The following is an 8,919-nucleotide window of genomic DNA, read 5'->3' as shown; positions in this document are numbered from 1 at the left end:
ATCCAGCCTCCCCCGCGGTGCGCTGCCTCCCAGCGGGCTCCGAAGCGAGCCTCGCGCGGCGGGAAAGGGCGCCCAGGGCTTGGGAAGGCTGCTGAGGTTGGAAGACCCCTAAGGTCGCTTGCTGTGGCCAGAGGAAGGGAACCGAGTCCCGAGAGGGAACTCCAGCGGGAACCACCCTTTCAGGGGAAGGGCCCAGCATGCAGCCCAGGAACTGGGAGTCCCGAGCGCGCAGGGCCGGCTTTCTGTCCCTGGGAAGCCCAGTTTAACCAGTCGAAGCCGGCCGGCAAGAAGGAGTTCCTACTCCGAGCGGCGCCGGCGGCCGACCAGGCTCCGACACTCGCCCCGCAGGCCGGCCGCAGCCCGACTGAGGAGGATTCTGGTGAAGGCTGGAGGAGAAGGTTGGAGAGAGGGGCTGGGACTCCTGCTGTCGTGGCCGCAGTTTAAAGCCGTCAGCCTGTCACTAGCCGGGAATCTGGCTGAGCTAGCAGCTTCCGGGCAGGTTTGTATAGGGAAGTCCACACCTCCAGCTCACTGTACCCTGCACCCAAATCTACCTGACAGCGGCTGAGAACAACCTGCCTCCTGCTGGGACCCGAGGGTAGGTGCATTTACCCTTCATCTCTTTTATCCCATAAGCCTGGGGTTTCCTAAACTGAGCAGCAGGTGTCTCGGGCTCCACCAGAAGCCGGGATTGGGCTGTCGGTCGACCACGCAACGCTATGGATCCGTGCACCTGTCCCAAGCAATGGCTGGCCACACCCAGGGAAGGCAGGACTGGGAACTGGAGGCCCGGAGCTGCACGTCTCAGGTCTCTCCCTTCTCTTCCTCAGGTGCTGTTATCAATCCCAGCCGGGAGAAGAGCTGCTGGGGCTGGGTGGTCATGGGGGAGGCTGGTAGAGAGGAGTATAAAATCCAGTCTTTTGATGCAGAGACCCAGCAGCTGCTGAAAACAGCCCTCAAAGGTGAGCACGGGAACGCTGGGGAGCCAGGCGGGAGCTGCAGAGAAGGGGCTGAGCCCCAGGGCCAGGGAATGCCCAAGCCTTCACTTCCTGAGAATGCAAGTCACAGCCTCTTGCACTGGAAAGACAAGCTACCTTTAGGCCAGTATTTGGGAGGATGAATCACAAAGTTATCTCTCATGTAGCAAAGCCTTGTTAAAAAGTGCTCACCAAACCGGGCATGGTGGTGCATGCCTGTAGTCCCAGCACTTGGGAGGCTGAGGCAGGAGGATCGCTGTGAGTTCAAGACCAGCCTGCTACATAGCTTCATGTAGCAAAGCCTTGTTAAAAAGTGCTCACCAAACCGGGCGGGGTGGTGCATGCCTGTAGTCCCAGCACTTGGGAGGCTGAGGCAGGAGGATCGCTGTGAGTTCAAGACCAGCCTGGGCTACATAGTGAGTTGCAGATCAGTCTCAACTCCATAGTGAGACCCTGTCTCAAAAAAACAAAAAAAGAGCTCACCAATGAGTACGTGGTTCCTACTCTTTAAGCCTTGACGTAAGATTTGCTTGTTTCTGTGTTGCTGCCGCCAGCTCTTAACTAAATGTGTGAAGCCCTGACTTGGGAAAGAAAGGACAATCTGGCTTGGCAGAGGAGATATGTAAATGTAATTGCCCTGGACCAATGCTTTCCCGCCACTCGGGACAGAAGTTGGACCTGGCTGACAGTGAGCAAACCTGTCAAGTGCAAGGCCAAGCCTGGGGGAGGTCCTGCAGGGCCAGCTTTGAGGGGCTTGTTGTGTGTATGGGACAGGAACACTATTCTGTGAAACGGCTGTGGAACTCAGCGATCAGTGTTCTTCCCCAACTCAGTCCCAGGAAAAAATGTGCGACCTAGTAAAATATACCCGTATTTTGGTTGGTTGCTACCAGCCACATGACCTTCCGTTTTCTCTATGAGCAGCCAGGGGAGTGACTGCTGGGGCTGCTCACACATACTGGTAGTTCCTGGGCCTTCTCTCCAGTGTTGTTTGTTTGGTTTTGCTTTTGTGGAACTGGAGTTTGAAACTAGGGCCTTCAGACTGAATTATATCCCCAAGTTTTTTCTTTTAGTACTAGGGATCGAACTCAGGACCTTGCTCTGAGGCAGTTGAGGCGCCACTGAGCTAAATCTCCAGCCCTTTGTTTTTGTGTTTGTTTTTGAGAGGGGTTCTCCCAAGTTGCTGAATTAGTTGCCCAGGTTGGGCTCAAACTTGTTCTGCCTCTGCCTCCCAAAGTGCTAGGATCACAGCCCTGCGTCACCATGCCCAGATCCTTCTGTCTAGATTTTTTCTCTTTGGTACTGGGAACCAGGGCCTTGAGATTGACAGGCAGGTGCTGTGCCGCTGAGCAATATCCCTGGCTCTTTTTTTCTTTTTTGTAGTGCTGGGCATCAAACCCAAGGCCTTGTGTGTGCTAGGCAAGGGCTCTACGACTGAGTTTCATCCCAGGCCCTTCATCTCTTAAATTTAAGCATACAGCTGGAGTGCACTACTGTGAACATCTCAAATCCCTCTGGGAAGCAGGTGAAGGTAAATGTGATCAACAGGCAGCTCTAGATTCCCCTCCTGTCTCTACCCTAGATCCAGGCGCTGTGGATTTGGAGAAAGTGGCCAATGTGATTGTGGACCATTCTCTGCAGGACCGTGTATTCAGCAAGGAAGCAGGACGCATGTGCTACGCCATCATCCAGGTTGGGGGGTTGGCAGGACAGGGAGCTGCTCTGTGGAAGGCGCTTCCTGAGTCGGCAGAGGCCAGCCAGCAGGACAGAGATGAGAAGGGCAGGGAGAAGAGTAGGACCGGTGGGACGGCCTCGGCACCACCCCTACCTCTCACCACCCTCTCCCTGGTTCACAGGCAGAGAGTAAGCAAGCAGGCCCAAGTGTCTTCCGGCGTGGACTCCTCAACCGGCTGCAGCACGAGTACCAGACCCGGGAGCAGCTGAGAGCACACTCCATGCAGGGCTGGGTCTGCTTTGTCACCTTCATCTGCAACATCTTTGACTACCTGAGGGTGAGGCCCAGGCAGCCACCCCGTGGAGGCGGAGATGGCCATCTCCTGAGCCCCACACTGAACTGCTTCCCTTGGCCACTAATGCTGCCACTCTGGCCTCTTCCCCCACACCAACAGGTGAACAACATGCCCATGCTGGCCCTGGTGAACCCAGTCTATGACTGCCTCTTCCGGCTGGCCCAGCCAGACAGTCTACATGAGGAGGAGGAGGTAGGAGGCCCAGCAGAAGGCTGTGGCGGTCAGCAGCCGGCCCCAGTTGAGTGGGAGGCCTTGGAGGGCATCACTTTCCAGGTAGGAGCCCTGTGGGGCCTTTAGGGCCTGTCACTGCTGGGTCTAGGGTGTATCTAGAACAGAAAGCAGCCTGAGCCAGCTGGTGCAGCAATTTCCTCCCTAGTAGAAAAGCCAAGCCATGACAGGAATGGTGAGAGCCACAGCCAGCTTTGGGCATAGATGGCCCAGAAAGCAAACTGATGTTAGACAGTAACAGGCAAGCAGAAAAGCGGTTCTGAAGCAGTTGGAGACAGACCTCACTAGAGGTTCTAGGCAAGTCCCTGAGCTCGCTTCCTTTTATGTAAGATGTAGTTAACAGTCCCGGACAGTGAGGATGAGCATAAAGGGCAGGCAGTGTCACTCACAGGATAGGGGATAAGCTGGCTCTGCCCAGGGCTGACCCCGGTCTCCCTGTTGCCTCTGCAGGTAGACTGCTTGGTGCTGCAGCTGCACCGGGTTGGGGAGCAGCTGGAGAAGATGAACGGACAGCGCATGGATGAGCTATTTGTTCTGATCCGGGATGGCTTCCTGCTCCCGACAGGCCTCAGCTCCCTGGCCCAGCTGCTGCTGCTAGAGATTATTGAGTTCCGGGCCGCCGGCTGGAAGACCACCCCTGCTGCCCACAAGTATTACTACAGTGAGGTTTCTGACTAGCTCCAGCTTGGGACTTGCTCCCTGCAGCACTGACCTCTCCTTAGCCCTTCTTCCAAGCTGGCAGGGAAGTCTGCCTCTCCCAGAGGCTTTGCCGTGCTAGTTGCACAGCAACTTCACCTTCCTAGTTGCACTGTGGTCCTGCTGTTTCCTTTCCCCACCCAGGCGTTGGGGAAATACCAAAGACTTGTTCCCCAGGCTCAAGTCTGACCCCTTTCCCCCGAAAGTCCTATCAGCCTTCTACCATGTCCCACCAGGACCATGCAGAGCAGGGCAATGCCTGCTGACCACTGCACTGTATAACCACTGCTGGACCAGGACCTTGCCTCAGTAGCCCATCTATAAAATGGGTAACCATAGCCATGGGTTGCCTCACGATGCTTCAAGATGTCAAGGAGCAAAGGGAGTGCACTTTACCCCAGAAACTGCCTATTCTACATTTTTTTTCTTTTTTTTGAGACGGTCTCACTAGTTGAGACTGACCTGGAACTCACTATGTAGCCCAGGCTGGTCTCGAACTCAGCGATCCTCCTGCCTCAGCCTCCCAAGTGCTGGAATTATAGGCGTACGCTACCATGCCCCACCTATTCTACACTTTTTCAAAGGACCATTGTGGAAACAAGCCTATTTCCTCCAGTAAGTTTTAATCAATGGTTCTTCTGTATCAGGGAGAGGAGTTTTTTTGGTACCGGGGATTGAACTTGGGTCCTTGGACTTGTGAGGCAGGCAGTGGTACCACTGAGCTAAATCCCAGCTCAAGGATTTTCTAATAAAGGGCAAATATCTTCTAATACTACAGCTTCTTCCTTTCACATCCAAAGGTCTGTCCCGAGCTGAAGAAAGAGGAGACTGGGCCCTGCGTTTCTCAGAGGAAATTCCCAAGTCAATGTTTCCTCTTTTACAAGATGGGGCAGAGAAAGCCAGTTCCAACCCCAATGAGAAAGGATCAATGGACAATAAACAGGCTGATCCCTCCTTCTCAAAAAGGAACTACAGCCTTTGTTTGTACTGGGGATCAAACTTGGTCCTTGCTCTTGCGAGGCAGGCAGCAGCACCACTACTGAGCTAAATCCCCAGCTTGTCATTACTTTTGTTGTGTTCTGTTTTGAGACAAGGTCTCCTGTGTAGTTCAGGCTGTCCTTGAGTTTACTTTGTAGTCCAGATAGGCCTCAAACACCAAGGCCTCAGCCTTCCGAGTACTAGGATTATAGGCATGCACTACCATGCCCAGCTAGAACTACATCCTTAATACTCAGGTACTTTTCAGTAGGGCAGAGGGCCTTGGGCTCCTCCCAGAGCCTCTCCTTTCCCTCTACCACCAACGGTAATGGGCCAGGGCACGGTTGGCCTCAGCCATCTTGTGCATGTCCTGCTTCCTCTTGATCACGGGGCCCTGATTGTGAAAAGCCTGCAGCAGCTCATGTGACAACTTCTCTGGCATCAATGTCCGCCGGTGCTTATTATTTCGGCACTCAGTGATCATCCACTTCATGGCCAGGAAGCGGCGACGTTGGTCAGGTAGGGGCACAGGGACCTGGGTGAGGAGACAGGACACAGGCCAGTTGATCCAAGGGCCTACCAGGGCTGGGCCTCCTACCTCTCCAAGCCCTGATGAAGCACCACGCATTCCCTCAGCCTGGTAAGGCTCCTAAGGAAAGAAGCCTATCTTTTTTGCTTTGAGCTTCCCCCATTTCTGTGTGACCTCAGAGTGAGACATAAGGGACGTTTGCTGAGTAAACCTCATTAAACATTGGTCTCTTTCTCTCTGACATGGAAGCTTTGCTAAGTTGATACAAGCAGCAATTGCTAAAAACCTCATAAGCCAGGGTGATTTAGCTACCTCAGACCAAGCATACCTAAAACAGTGCAAGAGTCATTCACCCAGCCCTCGCTATGCCAGGTTCCACACTGGACAGTAAAGATGCAGGCAGTAAGAAAATACCTACCTTTATGGAATTTAAACTGCAAAGGGAGAAATCAAGGAAACTTACTTAGGACAGTGAAGAATAAATGGTATGATTATACAAATGCCAAGTTAATGGGCCAGGGATTTAGTTCAGTGGTGCTGCTACCTGCCTAGCAAGTGCAAAGTCCTGAGTTTGATCCCCAGTACAAAAAAAACAAAAAAACAAAAAAACTAAAAACTGAATGCCTAGTTAAGTTCAACAGTGGTGAAGCAGCAGTTATGGATGGCTCAAGCACTATGCTAACACTGGCGGAGAGAGATGGGATATACCTTCTCTTTGAGAAGTTCAGAGTTTAGAATATACCTGATAATCGACAGAAAAGGACAGGGAGCTCACAGAAATAAGATTTTTAAAACTTGGGGGGGTGGGTTTGTTTTGAGACAGGGTCTTGCTATGTAGTTCAGACTGACCTTCACTATGTAGACTAGGTTGACCTCCAACCCATAGTGATCCTCCTGCCTCAGCCATCGAGTGCCATTATAGGCATGTGACACCACACCCAGCCAGAAGATGGGATTTTTACATTACAGGTCTCAAATGAGTAGATCCTGACAGTCCTCAGTCTCTACAGAGCTGTCAATCTTGGCCCAACTCTGAGGCGTCCCACCTCTGCTTTCCTGCCAGACCACTCACCTGGTAGAAATGGCCACCTTTAAGGATGGGTACAAGGCCAATGACAGGCTCACAGTTTTTCAGTGCTTGGTGGAAGATGATGTAGGGGTTGCATTCGATGGTTGCCTGTTCCTCTGTAGAAGCAGCACGGTACTTCTCAAACTGCTTCCTTTTCACAGCTTCCAGAGTCTGCAAATAGAGAGTGCAAGAAACTGCTCCAGGCTAACGCGTTTACTCCACTCAGTATCTTACTCTTTTATTTCCATCATCCAGTTCTACAGCAGTGCAGTTCCTCCCTCAACACATTCAAGACAAGCTCAAGTACCTCCCCATTTGCTAGACTAGGACAGAAAGAGCAAGCTGAACTCTGATACAGGGCAAATGGCATTCATTGACTCCTGCAGGACTTCTTTAAACCCCTACAACCACGACACAGGGAAGTTAATTTTAATGACAGGTCTATGAATTATTTTAATTTTTTTTTTTTTTTTTTGTACCCTTTGGTACCGGGGATCAAACTCAGGTCCTTGCACTTGCAAGGCAGGCGGTGGAACCACTGAGCTAAATCCCCGGCCTTATTATTATTACTGGAGGTACTGGCTCACTGAGCTACATCCCTATCCCTTTTACTTAAGGTATCACTTAGTTGCTCAGGCTGGATTTGAACCTGAAATCCTCCTGTTTCAGCCCTTCAGTGTGCAGAGATTACAAGTGTGGACTACAATGAGCTACATCTCTATTCTTTTTCTTTAAACTTTAGTAATTTTTATTTTGGTAAGAAAGCTGCCTCTTGTAGTTTTTTTTTTGTTTTGTTTTGGTTTTTTTTTGTACTGGAGGTCATAGGTGGTGGAACCACTGAGCTAAATCCCGGGCCCTTATTCTCTACTTTTTAAACTAAACTGAAAGAACCGAGCACAGTACAAACTAGAGGGAAAAGAAAGGTAACAGAAGTGGAGGAACTGTTTACCTGGGTCACGAGGGATCTGGCCAGTATTTTATTTCCTCCTTTCATCATCATGTTGGTGAATTTACTTCAGGGAGAAAAAACAACATGTTTAGATTTCTAAGGCTCTATCATGGAGCCCTTACCGTAGATAAGTCCTAATTCGTGGAACAAGTGTGTGTTTCCATCTGACCTGATTACTGGGTCTGCGAACACAGAGCACGTTGTCGTCGCTGGGGCTGCTTTGATGAGCTGAGCCTTCTTGAGCTCCTGGTCATATTTCTCCTCCTTGGTGAGCGCGGTCTCAGGCTTCTGGTAATGTTCTTTATCAACTAGAGGATCCCTGAATTCAGGACCATAGCGGCTCCATCGCACCTGTGCTAGCCTGAGAGGGAGGAAGAGGAGGCAGGCAAAAGTTAACTCCACAGGGGCGGGATTTAACTCAGTGGTTCCGCCACCTGCCTCGCAAGCGCAAGGTCCCGAGTTTGATCGCCGGTACCGCGCCCCCCCCAAAAAAGCTGACTCCACAAATGAATAAGCCTGACTTCACAATAGACATGTTTGCCAACCCCCCAGAAAGGAAGCGCAGTGAGGAGATCGCAAGCTAAACCTGAACCGCAAAAAATCTGGCTTCTGTCTCTAGAGGTAGGAGGAGGACCTCCCTCAGTGGGCCGGGGAATCCCACTCCTTGTGCAGTGCTAACGTTCCCAACCTCTCTCTTCTCCACCTTCCAACTCCCAGACAGTTCCACTCTGAGCTCTTTAGCAGGGCTGCAATTTCAGCTCCGATTCTGAACGCTGTGTCAGACTTAAATCACGAAGCCTTCAGACAGGCCCAAGGTCACGCAGCTAATTTAAAGAGATCTGAATTGAGGAATCTCGGCCTCCTAAGCAGTCAGTGCTCCTGCCCGGGCCCAGCGCGGCATCCTGTGGCTCCCACCCCGCAGGCTTCCTCCCCCGCAGGTCCCAGCTGCTCGCCGTCCTCTCACCCTGGAACACGCCAGACCGCGCAGGTGATTCCCGGGGCCAGGCTGGGCCGGGACCGCAGGGCCTTCAGCATGGGGGCAGCCATCTTGGTGGACTACGAGGACCCCCACGCGGACTGCCCTCGCCGCGCCTGAGCGACGAGACGGGTTCAAGACTAAATAGGGCCGTAAGCTTGCATCTCATCCACTGATCCTGGCGTTAGAGTCTTTCACCGTGAGGTCCAAAAGGGAGATCTAAAAAGAAACACTCTCCCTGCCAATAACCGCCCCGACCCTCGGTGGCAGCACTCTCCCCTCTCAGGCCCCCAATGCACGCCCCGCCCCAGCTCGGCCTGTGCAGACTCTCGCGAGGTCTGAGGCCGCGGGGTTGGCCGGGGCGGCTGCAGTATGGCGGAGACGGAAGGAGAGAGCCTGGAGTCCTGGCTGAGTGAGTATCCGCGGCCGCTTCCACCTGTTCTCAAACTGCCGGGCTGCGCCTCCTCACCCCCACGTCCCTTTCCTG

At 52.6% G+C, this 8,919-nt stretch overlaps 3 protein-coding genes across 7 annotated transcripts in view; 2 read left to right on the top strand and 1 right to left on the bottom strand.

The window, feature by feature from the left end:
* The first annotated feature begins 6 nt into the window (after window positions 1-6).
* Mif4gd (MIF4G domain containing) lies at window positions 7-4,415 on the top strand. Of its 3 annotated transcripts, none has more exons than XM_010630779.2 (6): window positions 7-598; window positions 831-962; window positions 2,560-2,669; window positions 2,834-2,989; window positions 3,107-3,199; window positions 3,686-4,415. In XM_010630779.2, exons 2-6 carry the CDS (start codon window positions 881-883, stop codon window positions 3,911-3,913), a joined length of 669 nt encoding a protein of 222 aa, XP_010629081.1. In that variant the 5' UTR covers window positions 7-598; window positions 831-880; the 3' UTR covers window positions 3,914-4,415. The 3 variants fall into 3 exon arrangements, with proteins under 3 accessions (XP_010629081.1, XP_010629077.1, XP_033623706.1); XM_010630775.2 differs by having other exon boundaries at window positions 3,107-3,280; XM_033767815.1 differs by lacking the exon at window positions 7-598 and having other exon boundaries at window positions 889-962; window positions 2,361-2,669; window positions 3,107-3,280.
* Window positions 4,416-4,986: 571 nt separating this feature from the next.
* Window positions 4,987-8,683, bottom strand: Mrps7 (mitochondrial ribosomal protein S7). The gene is made up of 5 exons (XM_010630772.3): window positions 8,421-8,683; window positions 7,626-7,817; window positions 7,457-7,520; window positions 6,511-6,678; window positions 4,987-5,444 (listed from the first exon to the last, which is right to left on the bottom strand). The coding sequence occupies exons 1-5, from the start codon at window positions 8,501-8,503 to the stop codon at window positions 5,223-5,225; spliced, it is 729 nt and encodes a 242-aa protein (XP_010629074.1). The 5' UTR covers window positions 8,504-8,683; the 3' UTR covers window positions 4,987-5,222.
* A 48-nt stretch (window positions 8,684-8,731) lies between these two features.
* Gga3 (golgi associated, gamma adaptin ear containing, ARF binding protein 3) overlaps window positions 8,732-8,919 on the top strand; it is a 16,203-nt gene continuing 16,015 nt past the window's right edge. For all 3 annotated transcript variants that reach the window (XM_010630770.3, XM_010630771.2, XM_010630769.2), the window contains exon 1: window positions 8,732-8,844. In XM_010630770.3, coding sequence (XP_010629072.1) covers window positions 8,805-8,844 — 40 coding nt within the window. In that variant the 5' untranslated portion in view covers window positions 8,732-8,804. The remainder of the gene's footprint in view (window positions 8,845-8,919) is intronic.

Source organism: Fukomys damarensis, unplaced genomic scaffold (assembly GCF_012274545.1).
Source record: "Fukomys damarensis isolate Sample0158 unplaced genomic scaffold, DMR_v1.0_HiC HiC_scaffold_23, whole genome shotgun sequence".
Lineage (NCBI taxonomy): Eukaryota > Metazoa > Chordata > Mammalia > Rodentia > Bathyergidae > Fukomys > Fukomys damarensis.
This window is presented reverse-complemented; position numbering and strand designations above follow the sequence as displayed.